Raw genomic sequence first — 16,978 nt, 5'->3', positions numbered from 1 at the left:
ACTATTCCACCGGGACGTGCTGCCGGCGACCGCAGCCTCGGCTAATTAGCCAAACATGAAGCTAGCTAGTATGTTGACTCGTGTGTTGATATTCAACATTGGGAAAAAACATGGTCAGTGTGCTATTGGAAAAATATGAGACTTTTGTTGCTGTGGTGATGTTAAAAAAAACAACAAAAACTATTATTGGTTGGGTTTCAGCAATCCCAAACAGACCCACAGCTCTCCACATTATGTCTAACTTTAAAATATCATGCATGTCAATCTTGAAAAGAATGTTTTTTTCTTTCTTCCACCCCTGAGGAACTGACATTTTTGTTGACATTTCACAGCTGCCATATATGGTTTACTAGTTTTCTTTTTTCTTTTAAAACAAAACAAAAAACAATAAGCAACAGCTCACAAAATATAGATTTTCACATGAGGTTTATATACAAGCTTGGGGATAAAGTTATAAACCGCAGAAGATGATGCTAACAACAGAATCGATATATATAGATATAAAGTTTAACGTAAATATAAACCCTAGGAGATGAAATTGGGTGAAAGAAAATCAGTATCATTTAAAAAAAAAAAAATTCAAAACCATTGAAAAACATGAACCAAATGTGAACCATCAAAAATGATACACGCCATAAAAGACAGCAAATCGATGTGAAGTAATTATGACACTAATAAAAAAAAAAGACTGGCAAAAAACATACAAAAATTTGAAACCAAGAACAGGTGATCCATAAAAGATGAAAAAAGCAGAAGCCCAACTTTAGAAGGAGCCTCAAATTGTATCAGAAACAAACCAAAGAAGACTCAAATCATCATCGACTTGAACCACCAAAGGAGACGCAATCGATCAAATATAACGAAGCATGAATACAAAACACGACCGAAGTCATTCGCGTAGAATCGAGATCTGTGTCCCGCTGTATTTCTGCTTCGTGCTTGCGTAATTGTGTGCTGCCATCTGGGCTAATAATGGGATTTGTTGCTACGCGTTATGACCTAACGCTAACGCTCTCTCTCCAGATGCCATAAATCTCCACGAGTGCACGGACAGATGCCCCACATTCATTTTTAAACACATTGCACTTTCATGACTGGTCGCTCTCTGCCATTATTTTTTTTCCCCTAATTCCGCGTCTTTCCCTCCCCATAGCCCGAGGCGTCCCAGCGGATTGAATTATTCCACTTAAAAAGCCTTCAACTTTCTTTTATTGAGTTGTCTCAGTTTGCTTTCTTCTCTATCAATAGTGTTTATTTCCATTCTCTAATCCGGAAGCCTGCAGATGCCCCCCCCCCCTACTCCCCCGAGGGCTCTTATTTTGTTGCAGATTGATATCGTACAGCAAATGGAAAGAGAGAAAGAGAGTGGAAATGTAATTCAAGAGCAAGGCAAAAGGATTAAAATGACCCTAAAGAGCAAATGTGCAATTGGATTGAGAGGAAACAAAAACACAAACATGGCTTCCAAAATGATTTGATAAGAATTACTACTGGTACTACTTTTTTATTTTCCATTGAGATCCCACGAGCCGGTCGGCGGCCATCTTGCGACGCTAACTCAAATGGCTGAAGCTAGCTTAGCGATCAATAAGATCAGTAACTGTCACGGGTGTTAAAATCAACCAAAATGTCAGGAAATAAGAAATAAATATCCTCCTTAAAGTTGGTCCATTCCGAGTCCAATGGGAATTAGAAACATAAAATCAAAATCAGCGCTAAACATAGCGACATGCTAACTATTTATGTCATTGAATGTACCAGTTGTCTCAAATTTGTCTGTGTCTTCTCTTCCTTCTAGAAACCTGTCAAAGAATCCTCTCAGCACTCTGTCCTGGCAGCTCTTCAAGCACCTTCAACTTACCGAGCTGTGAGTCGCTTTTTCTTTGTCTTTTTCTATTAGCAGCCATTTATCACCGCTCCCCTGCACACATTGTTCTTTTTATTCTTTCCTGTCCGGAATAACTCCCGCCTTTGTCGTTGTGACCGTCTCATTTGTCTGGTGTTGCGCGTACAAAGCGTCAACCTGAAGGCAATATGTGCTGGTTTTACAAGCCAATTTGCTGATTCAATTAACATACGGTGGAAAGAATTAAATGGAGGGGCATGTGCCTCCCCACACAGTAACCCGTTCTCATTCTTGTTATGAATGTTTGAGCCACCAGCCATGTTTAAGAAATGCTGTCACGTGTTATTTACGCTCCATTACTTCCGTCAGTCACTAGTTAACAGCATACCTCAAGCGCCTTCTTCTTCCCATTGTCCAGTAAAGATGAATAAATACCTCTCTCAAAAAAGAATTTTTCTTTTTGGGTCATTGAAAGAAAATTGGGAGTTAGCACAAGTAATTGTCTGTCTTGGTTCCATTTTTTAAAAAAAAATAGTATATCTATGCAACCTAGTTTATATCTGTTGATCAACACTAAAATGAGCTGTTGAGCTTGCTAACCAAAACAGCAGCACCTAAGTAAGATAAATAAACATGCTGTTTTTTTCTCCCCACACTCAAAAAAACGACCTAGCGTCTATCAGTAATTACTGTCTCGGTAATAGACGCTGCCCCATGATCAAAGATTATATTAATGCAGATGTCTGTTGCTAACCAAAACAGCAGCCCTCACCACTTGGGACAAATGAATACATCCCTCAAATAGATGCCTTACACAAAGAGTTAACTGCAGCATTTGCCTGCAGACATGAGCTGAGTTCTTCTTCTATGTGGGTTCTGCGTGGGCTTCAAATAGCCAGCGGGACCCCCTGCTGGTGTTACTCCATCGTCATTTCAGTGCCTCTTTGTTCCTGTTTTGAAAAGTACAAACTTTTTTTTTCCCCTCCCCAATATTTGCTATGTGACCAGCTGTCCACTTGGACCATTGTAGCTGATATTTTAACAACCTTAGTTATTTCCGCCAGCACTTTTAATGACATTTTTAGATTATTAGTAGATGACATCCTGCAACTTAGAGGTTGGCGTCGCGTTTGGCAAAGGAGAGCCAGCAACCGTGTTTAATAATGACATGAATGGCTCACTATTTGGCAAGCGTCCCTCAGACTCAGGCAAACCAACTGCTATCATGTTACCATTTGATGAATTCTCATTTGAACCAGTACTCAACAGCATGAATTGAATCCAATAGAGTTAACAGAGTTACGCTTTCCCACAATGCATCTGGAGCTCTCAGACCTGCAGAGAAGCGAGTTTATTATTTAAGTCGTTTTTTTGGGATGATTAATAACAATCGGAAGCAAAGCTCAGCCTCCCTAGAACCAAATCGCTCATTCCGACTCAGCGAGCACATGTGCGTTTCCGATATTTCGACCAACTTGGACAGCGGCACGGCAACAGGCTATGCTAACGTTTAGCATGAGGGATTTTTTTACCCAATCATCCTCAAATCTTACAACGAGGCCGCTATATATGATTTTCTTTAAACCACAGTGTCATATCTATATGTATTGAAAATGCTCCGATGCGACATCATCGCCTCAGCCTCTGTGTGCATGCTCTTAAGCTAAAAGAAGAAAAAGACTCTAAGATGGCGGAGGTGTGCCACAGTGGCTTGTGTCGGGAGGGGATGATCGAGGATTATTTAAAGCGGTTTTGTGCTCGGAAAGAGGGGGAATATTCTGTACCCAGCGGCGGCGAATGCTTTTATTCTGTTAGCACTTCTTTAGATGCAAACTTGGCTCTCTTGCTCTGCCTCATGCTGTGAAATGGATTTTTCTTCGACTATATGTGAATGGATCCAACCTGTAATCTCCGCTACTAGGATTATAATAAATTAAGTGTGCCTCCTAAAAGGCCGCCTGACAGGTAAATTACAAGACGTGAACCCCAGGTTTTATTAGCGCTCCGTGGCACTGGGGGTAAACTATTAGCGGGATGGAGAGCGCCGGTGGAAAAACATCAAAGTAGGCAGAGGGAGAATTACAAAAGCATGTTGCGTGTGGATCTAGTTAAAAACCACACACACATGCTGGAATGAATTTACAGCAATATAGTGAGGGGGCGAAACTCAATTACCGCAAAAAAGAAGCCATTTTGACCAAAATGGACCTTCAAAAGTTTTTTTCTTAATTTTGAAATATTCATCATGTACTTGTAAAACTTAGTAACCACCTCCCATCCAATGCCATTTGTGAAAAAGAAAAAAATGAGGTTGATGTTTGAGAGTCTATTTATTAGCGAGTAGGCTAATTATTTTTTACGGGAAAATAAGATAAGAAGGCGAGTGTGGGTTATAATTTATATTCTATATTTTATATGTTTGTGCCTAGTGTGGTCTAACTGTGCAAAGTGATGGCATACAACAAGTTTTGCAATTTGTGCAGATGTACACAGAAATGGGTGGGTTGCGCCGTTGTGGGTGTGAACACTGCTGAATATTTTTGGTTAGTCGGCTACTATTACTGAAAGTTCTTGGAAATAAAGAAATTTTGCTATACAGATTCAGATTATTTTTTTTTTTAGAGTACTGCGCCAAGATGTTGTTTATGTATAATCCTAACAAACCACGTTTTCATCAAAACAGTCTGTAATCATCTCTACCCTTCCTGCCGTGAAGTTGTGGTATCATTTTCCACATCCATCTTTCTTTCTCGTCCTCAAGTGGGGGTAGAAGCTTTATGCATTTAAAGAGCAGCATGTTGGCAACACCGTAACGTGACGAAAGGCTCAAATAAAAAGTCTTTATTTGAATGCCAGTGCAGCTGCGAGGAATCGGATGGCTTCCAGTTGCTCCTTTGCAGTCTCCTTAATCAAGATGCCTTTGGTTGTACACAAAAGTGCATCCCCATCCAATCCATCCATGCATTTATTTCCTATAAAGATTGTACTCGTGAGGGACTCGGGGTGAGTTGGAGCAAATCCAAGATGATAACCTGGACGATAGCATTTTCCTGATGGCCCGATTCCCGGGCTATAGCTACTTTCTGGCTTCAATTGCGTGCTGCCTTCAGCATCCGTATGTCTCCTCGGTCTGGGTACCGAGGCTATGGACTTCACCCCCGCCCAGCTCCGAGTTCCTTACGGCGCCAGCCGCTTTAGTGACTGATGTGGTTTTAAACTGGCCCCCATAAAGCTGACAATTGGCATCCCTCATGAATATGCACCAACATCTGGATTTGCCAACTATAGCCTTCAACACAAAACGGCGGCATAAATAACTGCACATCAAGTGATGGATCTTCCTTCCGGCGTATTATCTCGCTATTTGCTGTAGCGTGTTTGCCCTAATTGACCGTTTCCAGAGGGGCCGCGTGTAATGTATAAGGCTGGTAATTCGTATTAGCAATTAGCATCATTAGAATGGAATATAAGACGGAGGGGGGGATGTGGGCGGAGGTCGGTTTGCTCTGCTCTACCGAGCTCCGATCCCAGGTGGTTCACTTTAACTGGTACATATCAGACACCAAGTTGGTTGCCATTAATTTAGCATTACTATTTGAAATTTAGTTGCCATGGCTATCATGAGCTGACCCACATAAAATCCATTTTGGTTTGAAACCTTACTGGACTCTGAAGGTGCCATTTTCCGACGTCTTATATACGAACGACCTGCATATTGCCTCAATTACTATTTGAGCGCATCTTCAAATTCATATTGCGACTACCCAAACCTGAACTCAACAATGAGCATCCTATTTAACACAATTTATATTCTAACACTAACACGGTGCGCTGGTTCTGTTTTAGCTCCACAGCAAACATTACAAGCCATCGTAAAGATTTGCATTGTTTCTCTGAAGGTGTAATAAATGTTTATTGGACTTTTCCACTATGCTCATTACATTTGAGTAGATTTGTGTATCTTTTTATTCGATTTCTTGCCTATTAACTGCAAATCAAACCCAGACTTCTTCCAAGACCGAATAATCTTCATTAAATGATCAAATTCTTTTGTGATATAAGCTCCGCCCCCTCCACTAGAATTGGTAGTTTGGGCACAAATTTCCCAAGTAATAAATAATATTTTTGTTGTGGAATAGGTCATTCCCAAGAGGTCAAATTGATCAGTTAGCAAGACGGTTCAGTCCTCGTCGCTCAGAACCAGTGAGATCCACCTGCGGGAATCTATCCTCATTACTTCCTATAGACTGTATATCACCGTGGCATACATTATTCATGCTTTTCTCACACTTGCTTATTGACCCCTGCCAAGGACGTTTGGATGGACATTCATCCTGACAAAATTGGCCAATCGCTGCTCGGAAATGGCACGCGGGAAAGCGCGGGAGGGTGGCGGAGGAGGAATGTATTCAGCGAGGAACTTAATGACACGTGCCTGCCTGCTAATGGACCCCGAGAGTGATGGTCTGAAGAGTAGAACTTTGAACTTTTCCCATGAAGGAGTGTCTGAGCAGTCACGTGTGGTGTTTAGAATTTGCCGCTAGCACTGTGTCCAGACATAAAACGGTGCATTTATGTAAATGTTCTTCCCACCATCGTCCTTAATGATGGAAAGCGTCATCCTTCACGAGTCCGTTTTAGTCTTAGCCACATTTTTGTGAGTTGTTCGCCACCATCGTGAGCCAGAGACTTCTGAAGGTCGCACTCCACCGCACCTTTCATCTAGTCAGCATTCAGCAGATAAACTCACAGTCTGCTTGTGTGACAGGTAGTTTGGCCGGAGCACTCGAGTGAATTTGGATTGTCATTCATTCGGGAAATAACCGGGGGAAAACATCAATTCCTAACAGATGAGCCTGTGAAAGGCTCTTTGTCATTATTATTGCTGCCGGTGCACCAAACCGCTGTAATAATTGCCCTCCGAGGACCACTGTGTCATAACATTGCGGCTTGTAACATTACATTTAAAAAAAAAAAAAAAAAGTGCAAGGATGACTGAAGATATTACACACCTGACACGGTTTGACAATTGCATGTGGCGTACATCAAAAATAGTTTAGCAGTGTAGTGATAATTGCAGCTTTTTTAGGTGTTGTTGTATCCTGTTTGCCATTCAAATGAAATAAAGTTGAAGCAAAGGACTTTAATTCAGTCACAGAACGTTATTTCCCATTCATGCTCTATAAATGTTTCAAGTTTTAGGAAGCGTTTTAAGAGGTCTGTAGTAAAGAAACTTGCTGATGCAACCTCTTAAATGTGAGCCGTGCTTATACTTTCTAATACGCTCTCCAAGTTATTACGTTTAAAGGTTACAGAAGCGGCAGAAGCCGAGTCGTCTCCGTTAACCCAATGCGCTCAGAACAATTGCTTTGGATAAAACCGAAAATGGTCTGTGTGTGTGGCGGTCATAGGCGACTGGACGGCGTGGTGTTCGACTGCGGCTGCAATATCCGCTGGATGCAGCTGTGGCAGGAGCGAGGCGAGGCCAACCTTCACACGCAACAGCTCTACTGCAGGAGCGGCGCTTCCAAAATGAAGCTGCACCACATGTACATACAAAACTGCGGTGAGTAACTTTTATACATCACCCGAACACAATAAATCTCCAACCAAGCAAAAATGGCGTGATTGTACGATGAAGATAAGTCCATACTCTGGGGGGGGGGGACAGAAGGGTCGCGGTGACGCACCGTCGTTGGGATGGACTCAAAGGCGTCACGGTGACTCATCGTTGCCGCGCAGCCATTGTGCTAATTTTTTTTTTCATTAACGAGAGGCAAATAATTGATTCGGTGTGAAAACGTGTCAACAGCGGCCGGCGTTTATTAATAGGGATGTGTGTGTGTGTGTGTCTGTGTATAGACTTGCCAGAGATCAGTGTGAGTCACAGCAGCGTGTTAGTGATCGAAGGCGACAATGTGACAGTGAGCTGTAATGGATCCGGATCACCCCTGCCTGAAGTGGACTGGACCGTCAACGGCCTCAACTCCATCAACACACACCAGGTACACACACACACACACTCAAACGGCATACAGTATTTATTCCACTAGTTCAAGGGCGGGCATGCCTGAGAAAAAAAAAAATGGTTCCCCGCCCCTTCTATAAAAAGTCATGTTGAAATTCACACCCAACAGTCTGTAAGCTAAGTAAGTCGTGCTCACGCTTATTAATTAGCGCGCTACAGTTAATTAGCGTGAGGTTAGCTAAAGCCTGAGGGACTTTCGTCTAGCACACGTTGCAGCCCACCAGGGCCCCTGACCACTTTTATTTGGTTATGCCCACCCACCCAGACTTTATCGGTTAAAGGTTGCCAAACGATAGAGCAGTAGATGGAGCCGATGTTTGATAAGTAGATGATGGATATGCGGATAGATGATAGGTAGACTGATAGATCGTCTCCCACATCTCAATTACATTAACACCCCTGAGCTCATGCCAAATGGTTTCATCCCACATGCATGCTCTCGATTATAAATCAACTCGTACTTGTCACATAGTAAAAGGACTCCGTGTTTGTTTGTTTTTCAATTTCCGTGTGGGTGCGTTCAGTCCAATGTTTACTGGCCCGACATCCACTCCATCAACCTGACGCTGTTCAACATCAGCCGCGACGACAACAACTTCCAGCTGACGTGCATCGCTGAGAACGTGGTGGGCATGACCAACTCGTCTCTTCAGCTCAACGTGCAGTGTGAGTCCAGGCTTTTTCCTTGTTTTTCTTATGTTCCCAAATGATCATCCCAAAAAAGAAGGTATACATTCAAGCAATGCTAAATGGTGAAGCTAGCTTATCTTATTCAACCAATGCTAAATGGTGAAGCTAGCTCATCTCATTTGAGCAATGCTAAATGGTAAAGCTAGCTAATCTGATGGAGGCGTAGCCCGGTATCAAAGTTGGATGAATGTTTCGAGGAACAACCATGAAGCTTGACATTTTTTTCTTGAGCGGCTGTGCGACACGCCACTGAGCTGGAATCGGAGCAGCTTAGCGAGGGTTAAATATAGCCAAAGCAATGTGAGTCCCAATGGAGTGTGTCATTACAGCAACTAATGAATACACAGCGCCACTGCCGTGCTCATAGTGACGCCTCATCTTAACGCCTATTGTGGAAAATAATGTTGACAGGCTTAGAGTCGATCGGGGCGACAATGAATACGCTAACAAGTGTTTGGTTGGAGTCGAACATGGCTGACTGCGTCTCAAACTGTATTTATTGACTTATTTTCTTAGCTACGCATTGGGGTTATCGTATCTTTAGGACCGGAGGCTTGAATTTTTGTATTTTTTTTGTATTTCAATGAGTGGCTCATGTAGGTTGATGACAGCCTGCCAATGCGATTCCCATCGGTGTGGAAAGAGATGCTTAGGACCCCTGAGGGTGGACTTTTTTGCTTTGAAAATTACAAATACACATGCATCAAGTTCATCCATTAGCCTAAATCAATGTCCTATGCTGCTCAATATGTCATATTTAATGTGATCCGAAAACCACATTAACCAGTCAGTTGATCAATATATATTGTTTTTCGTAGGTGGTGTCTCAACTCAATGTTGAGTCTTGAAAAATAACGTATTGATTTTTTAAAAGCACGGTCCAGTGGTGAAATCAGCTATTCTTGCTTCATTTTAACTGACATGTTGTCATTTGCACAATAGAGCGGGACGGAAAATGCTGAAGCATTGTAAACTGTTGATGTTTTAAGGCTCTATCTATCTATCTATCTATCTATCTATCTATCTATCTATCTATCTATCTATCTATCTATCTATCTATCTATCTATCTATCTATCTATCTATCTATCTATCTATCTATCTATCTATCTATCTATCTATCTATCTATCTATCTCTCGCTCTCTCTCGCTCTATCTCTCGCTCTATCTCTATCTCTCTCTATCTCTATCTCTATCTCTATATCTCTATCTCTATCTCTATATCTCTATCTCTATCTCTCTCTATCTCTATCTCTCTCTCTCTCTCTAGCGCTATCTCTCTCTATCTCTCTATCTCTCTCTATCTCCATCTCCATCTCCATCTCCATCTCCATCTCCATCTCCATCTCCAGCTCCAGCTCCAGCTCCAGCTCCAGCTCCAGCTCCAGCTCCAGCTCCAGCTCTAGCTCTATCTCTATCTCTATCTCTATCTCTATCTCTATCTCTATCTCTATCTCTATCTCTCGCTCTAGCTCTATCTCTATCTCTCTCGCGCTATCTCTCTCGCTCTCTCTCTCTCGCTCTCTCTCTCGCTCTCTCTCTCTCGCTCTCTCTATCTCTATCTATCTACCTCTAGCTATCAATCTATAGCCGTATATAGATATATACGTATGCACACACACACACACACACATATGCACACTTTTGTTTTAGTCAAATTGAATTAAAAATAGTTTGCAGTAGATTTCAAAAAATAAATCAATCAATGAATTATGCAAAAGCTAATCTCGTCTTGCAAAATCCTTTTGGACCCCGTGGTCTCACCACAGTGTTGCACGCGCCTCCATGTTTCTGGTCCCTTTTTTTTTTTTTTTTGCGAACGGGGTTTCATGGACAGCTGTAAATGTGAATAAACACCAGTAGCTGCCAGTAAATGGCTGCCTGTTTCCCAAACCGGCGTTGTCTCATTATAATCCCATCCAGCAAAAGACCTACAGGGCTATTTGGCTGGCATCCGCTCCTCGGCCTAAAATGGCTGCTTTGATGACACTAAAATATGGAGAATGGGTTCCAGCAACCAGCCAGACAAACTGCAGCAGGTACATTTGGGATGCAATGAGGTGTTGCGCGCTTTGCAAAGCAAGTGTAACTGATGGATCTGATTAACAAGGACGCCGCCCGCAGCCTGCGCGCACACAAGCAGGCAAAAATGGAGAAATCCAACCGGCTGCGGTGAAACCATGCGGTTGCCATGGAGATATCCTCCGGCATCCCTTCGTGATACGCCTCGCCTCTTGCATAAGTTTACCCGGTGGAAACGGCCGCCAGCTGGTCCGGGACACGTGTGTTTGGGGACCGGGACTTGTCTCCGACGCCGGGATAACATTTCCTCAAGGGGGCGCCCTCCCCATCCCCGGATGCCTGGATGGTGTCGTCTCCAGGCGTTTCGTATTCTTCTGCTCCCATGTTGACACTCTCTGTCGGTGCCTCAAATTAACTAAGGTATTAATTTTTCACTGCGTGCTCCGCTGGTAATTACATTTCGTCAGCGTTGCGGGCCCATTGTCTGTGGAAATGTCAGAAAGTAGCTCAAACCCGCACCGTGATCAGGGAATGGCGTGATTGACGGCACAAATTACCGGCCGTCACATCTCGGCGTTCAAAAGGATGACTTTTTAGAGCGAGCGTATTGCAACTACAATGGGGGCTTTTGTTGTGCAACACTGGCTCAGGGGACTTTTTCCCGCTTCAATTCAAGTGTCAAGATAATTTGGGCCTGTCTATTATATTTCATTTTGAATTACAAAATATATTTTTATGGTAATATTTCCCTTTATGAGGTGATGTTCAAACGATTGCACAAGTCGTGTCTTGTTTTTTTTTTTTTAAAAAACTCTATTAGTGTCATGCTCATCTCAGTTTCTAAAAATCTCAAAATTAAATAATACATTCATATATGATGAATGCCATTTTAATTAGATTTTTCAAAAAATATTACTAATAAACGAGATTTGCGTCACATTTTTTTTCTCCTTACTACAGTGCCCCGCAGTGTCTCGTATTGCTGCCATAACATCTCCACTCCGAGAAAAATTGATCGGTCCTTCAATACGCAGCCACCCTTGACTTGCCGTTGACTTGAAGAAACGGGCTTTTTGCGTAATTGTCACTTTTGTTGGCCGCTCATCACTGAAGTCCTTTTTCCAAATGACAGCTTTCGAAATAGAAATTATAGAGAGAAAAAAAAACCAATCCCTTTTGTTTGCCTTTGACGACCCATCAGCACACAATTGCAGGCGGCGGTGACTGACAGTTTGGGTTTTTCATTCTTCATTTAAGTATCAATCAATTCTTCTTACATTTCACCAGAGCCAGGCTCGCTAATGCTGCATGAGCACTAAATTACTTGATGTCCCATTTTTGTAGTAAAAGTCGAAAACTCAGCACTGACACAAAGTGATCAACAAAAAATTTAAAAAAACACACACAAAAAACGGATCTGCCTGACAGCATGTGGTCTCCTTTTCTTTAAGAAAAAATAATTCCGAATACGATAGCTTGTTGAGTATGCGATTTTCGTGCTCGAATGAAGAACTAAGTGAAGTACCATCCTTTGCCCGTCCGCAGTTCCCCCGGTCATCCTCCACCTGGCCGAGCCCGACCGGCGCCTCGACACCTGCATCCAGTTCACGGTGCGAGGTTACCCCCACCCGAAGCTGCGTTGGTTCCACAAGAACAAGGAGATCCTGCACAACCAGTACATCCGTATGGAGATGGACTTCTACCAGGACAACTTGGAGGGCTGCCTGAACTTCCAGAACCCGACGCACATCAACAACGGCAACTACACCCTGGAGGCTAGCAACTCGCTCGGGACGGTCACCAAGACGGTCTATGGGCATTTCCTCATGGCGCCCGGCATTGACGACGAAGGTGGGTAAAGATTCTGCTTTTTGGGGATGTTTATAAACATCTCAGGGAAATGTGAAAATCAGGTTCAACATTATATTACAAACTCCACATCTCAGCCCAAAGCTGGAAAACTAACCTGCTCACAAGGTTCCTCGTCGTTCTTTCGGGGCCGAGGCCTTATTTGTTTTATTGAAAGCCAGTCCTCGCAAGGTTGTTGCTCGAGGAGCATCTTCTCACCGGCTGCTGAGCTTCAATGGGGTTCACGCACAGTTCACTTGAGCTTCGATTGGTCTGGAGAAGTTGCGCGTGTGTGTGTGTACAAATGTGTGTGTGCAAGTGTGTGTGTGCAAGTGTGTGTCTGTGTACAAATGGGGCGGCGCCAACGCCCACAAAGGCTGGCAAATTTCTCCCCATGGTCAATATTCCAAGGTTAATACCCTCTTGTCACCTTGTCGCACACGGCGTGACTCTCTTTGTTTTCTTCTTTGCAGACGTGGTGGAGCTGGGTGAGTATTTGGATTTTCACATTTCAACCTGCTTCGAGTAGCCTTTTCTGTCGTAGAAGTAGTGATTTGTTGCTGTGGCTTTGCCGTACAAACACACACACACATGCACGCAAATGGTTACCATGGAGAAATTTGGTCACTTTGTGTTGCTCCGAGCGGTCATCGAAATCTGTTGATGTCGTTTGTCTCGGGTCAAAGGTTAGCGGCCCTGGTGTGTGTTCATCGTCTTGGCTCATGGGTGACGTCTTTGTTTTTGTTACGCCATTTCTAGAGTAAGGAGTCAATTCTCCCCAGTAGCACTGATGACAATTTGGATCCCGCTTCATCTGCTTTATAGGATAGCAGCTTCCGAGTGGAGCTCATTTAGGCCAATTCTCTGGTAGGAGTACAAGCCCCGGGATTCTTCCAAATTGCCTGCTTCAAACCGATATGGCCAATATGTCCAGGCGGGGGTTGAAAGTTCCCGTGCGTCCTGTCATGATAGATTTACCCAGCCAATTTTGTGCGGCTTGGTCACACTGGTTTTGGTGTCTGGTTTCGAGGGCAAATGCATACGGGGGGGTGTATACTTTTGCGAGCATGTTGAAGAATCTATTGAATCGACCGGCTGCATCTGCTGACAGCTTAAACAAAGCGGGCCGCCCTGATCTCTCACCTTCATGGCGGCGCTGCTCCGTCTCCGTGCCAGGTCGTTCTTCCTCATCAGATGCACATTATTACGCCGCATTAAAGCTGGTGGCAGATGAGGCGTTTGCTTACAATGACCCTTCTTCGGTTCATTTCAGTTCAAAGGCTTGATTGTGTTTATTAATAGATGAGATTTTTTTGTCTGGTGCTCAGGCTGTCCAGTAAGTGTCATTGGTAATTTGTTTTTGGAACTAGCACTTTGTTTTGGTATTGCAATTTAATTCTCCTGGGATGGGTTTTTTTTTCCAGCAGAAAACAATGACATTTACTTCGATTAAAATTTAATTCTCTGGATATTGTTTAGTTGTTTTTCTTTGTAAAATTGCAATTTTTTTCTCCTAAAAATATGATTTTCTTGTTTTAAAAAAAACAACTTTCCGTATTGATACATTTTAGTCCCCTGTTTTTTTGTCAATTTGTTTTCTGTATTTACCTCATAGTTGTAAATCATTATTTTTATTTTTTTGCTCTACCAATTTTTTTTTAATTTAATTTCCATCCATTCGCGATTCTCCCCATTCTATTACGATTTCAATCTAGTCATATTACTTTATTCCCCTCCCTCCCCTCGCCCCTTTTCTGAGTGTAGACCAATTTTATTTGCTTCTTATTTTGAAAATAAATCAAGTCAAGCATTGAAAGAAGAGAGGCAGAATTGACGGGCTGCTGAAGAAGATGAGAAAGATGTTAATGCAGTGGTGATGCGGCGTATTGCAGCCACCGGCAGCTACCGGCAGCCGGTGTAGCGTGCCAGCATTCATTTAAGCACAAATGAGTGTGTGATGTGCTGGCTGCGGGCCCTCCACTACCCCCGTGTAGCGCTTCACTTCATTCCACCTGTGTCACGGCGTCACACACTGCTGCGGTTTGACCTCATCCTGCCGCTTTGGGACGACACCACGGGGGAACAACAACTGAGCACAATTGTTGAAAACAAGTTGGAAAAAAAGACGCCGTTACTACTTTTACGATAATTATGATTCCGCATATATTTTGCAGTTTTTTTTGTAGAAAGAGAAATGATGGGAGGAGGGAAAAGGAAGAAAGGAATTAATGAAAAGAAAAAATACATTTTGCAGCGCTTCTTTCTGCCTGTACATTTTTGTTTTTGTTTTTTTTAAATGTGTGGTGTTTTTTCCTGTAGCTCCCCGCATGCTGACATCTAATCTCACTGCAAATTCCATTCTAACTTTTTCTCGTGTTTGTATTTTACAGTCCCCTCGGCGCCCACAGATTCGGATTCGGGCCGCCCGGACGAGGACACATTTGGGGTAAGTTTTGTTTTTACATTAAGACAACCATGTGATTCAAATTCAATGCATATGAAAATAACTTTTTCATTTACTTTATTGTTTATTTTCTCATACTGTAATGACACATTGGCAACAATCTAACATGCGTGTGTCACCTTTGGTGCAGGTCTCTATCGCGGTGGGCCTGGCGGGCTTTGCCTGCGTCCTCCTCCTCGTCCTTTTCGTGCTCATCAACAAATACGGACGACGTTCCAAGTTCGGCATGAAAGGTTAGTCGTGCATGCTTTTAGGGGGCGGTCCTGTCTCATGCAAATGAGCCCCACCTTATTTGCCAAAGTGAAAATTCTTACTATGACAACAAAAGATGGGACTACTCAACGAGCCCCTTAAAAATGATCAGCATTTGTATGTCTGAGCTAGTTAGCAACTATCAGTACCATTTTATAGTGCTTAACAGCGAGCTGCTTTGCTGGCTAGCTTAGCATGAACTGGTTAGCCACATATAGTCTGGGGCTGTCCAGCTACTTTTAGTGTATCATTCGATGTGTTAGCTACCGCAGTCGCCACCCTCATTATGACTGTCTTTGAGGGTTGCTAGCTAGCTAAGCTATATGGCGTGGCAGCTTTTGCCCGAGTCAAAGAGCAACTGGCCTTCGTGGCAACTAGCCTGGGAACATCAACCACAATACTTGTGTAAATGGGTGCATTAGCTAGCTAGCTTATTTGATGAGATCTGCTAACATTTGTAGCTAAGCCTTCGCTGTACTTCTTGACATGCTCTCTTACGAATATGCAATGTCACCTCAGAAAAATGGTTTCTTAGTTTCAGTACGCATGCGAGCAGCGTAAAGTAGCATTAGCCACACGCTAGTCGTAATGAGCTACTTTGCGGGATTAGTTCATTACTTACCTCGCTAAGAAACTCTGGGGCTGTAATTATTTAGGAGGTGGCAATTATCACGTTGGCCCAGAGCTGGCTCCAATCAAGGATGAGTCCTGGCAGCTAATGAGGCGTCACGGCAGAAAAGCTTGTATGCTAAGGCGTATGCTGTGTGCTACTGGGTGGACAGGAAATGAATTAAAATCCTAAGGAAGAGTTATGAGGAATGCTAAAGCATGTCTTAATCGCTTCATAACAATAACTTATTTCCTGCTAGTCTCTTCTAGCGAATAGCAGCGGCTTAAAAGGGTGCCAAGCTAGCTTGTAAACTAGCCTGTAAAGCTCTGTCATCGATATGCGTAAGAGCTGGTGAGCTGCAGCAATTGCTTGGGCAAACTAGGCTAGAGAAGATGTGAGATATAAGGCCCACTTTAGACTTAAATACTTCACAGTCCACAGGGTTGCGCAACTAGAGTTCGTGAGCTTCGAAACTAAAAAAAAAATAATAATTTTCAAATCGTTTTGAACGGCTAACTGACAGTAGGCTTTGAGTGCTGCATTCTGGGTAATTCCGGCGGTCCTGCTCAGCTCCACAATGGCCGCTGGCAGCTGCGGGATGTTAACATACGGAGCAGATGATACCGCCTCTATTTTTGGCACCGGTTTTCACTACACAGTTTAAATTATGGAGGCGAAAAAAGGCTGAGGCAGCGTGTCGGGAGTAAGTCAATGATGGAAGAGGTCCGCTCGCTTTCAAGCTAACCCACTAAAGCCAAATCTTTGTTCTCTTTTCCCCCTACATTTCTTCATGTGCAGGTTGCACTTTTGTCCTACTTTCAAATACTATGCAGTTTATAATGCGACAGAATCATATTAGGGTGATTAATTCACTCCAGAATAGTTTTGGATGACAAAGAAAACAAATTAGCCCATTTATAGCTTTTCATCAGATAATATCCCTAGCATGTCGTATTCATCGTAACGGCATGAAAGTCACCATTAGACTTGGTGAAGCAGCATGTGGCTTGGCCCATTATCCAGGTTTGTCCTTGATGGTTGGTGCCGCTGCAGTTTTGTTGTCTTTTATATATAAATGTGTGTACGTGTGTTTGTACGTGTGTATTGCCTGTATTTGCTCTCTGCAAACTTCGTATTTTTCACTTTTTACATCTTGTTCTTTGTAATGGAATGAAGCTGTCTTTGGACACAGTAAGAAGCTGCAGCATCCTCAGATGCAC

At 43.0% G+C, this 16,978-nt stretch overlaps 1 protein-coding gene across 2 annotated transcripts in view; it reads left to right on the top strand.

Moving 5' to 3' along the window:
* Window positions 1–16,978, top strand: part of ntrk3b (neurotrophic tyrosine kinase, receptor, type 3b) — a 106,334-nt gene that overhangs the window by 46,791 nt on the left and 42,565 nt on the right. The window contains exons 4-11 of one of the 2 annotated variants that reach the window (XM_037246534.1): window positions 1,799–1,867; window positions 7,258–7,412; window positions 7,709–7,851; window positions 8,399–8,540; window positions 12,130–12,435; window positions 12,906–12,920; window positions 14,823–14,878; window positions 15,027–15,129. In XM_037246534.1, coding sequence (XP_037102429.1) covers window positions 1,799–1,867; window positions 7,258–7,412; window positions 7,709–7,851; window positions 8,399–8,540; window positions 12,130–12,435; window positions 12,906–12,920; window positions 14,823–14,878; window positions 15,027–15,129 — 989 coding nt within the window. The remainder of the gene's footprint in view (window positions 1–1,798; window positions 1,868–7,257; window positions 7,413–7,708; window positions 7,852–8,398; window positions 8,541–12,129; window positions 12,436–12,905; window positions 12,921–14,822; window positions 14,879–15,026; window positions 15,130–16,978) is intronic. The other variant, XM_037246535.1, reaches the window with a different exon arrangement.

Source organism: Syngnathus acus, chromosome 3 (assembly GCF_901709675.1).
Source record: "Syngnathus acus chromosome 3, fSynAcu1.2, whole genome shotgun sequence".
NCBI classification, from domain to species: Eukaryota; Metazoa; Chordata; class Actinopteri; order Syngnathiformes; family Syngnathidae; genus Syngnathus; species Syngnathus acus.
Note: the sequence above shows the minus strand (reverse complement) of the source record. Positions and strands in the feature narration are given on the sequence as shown.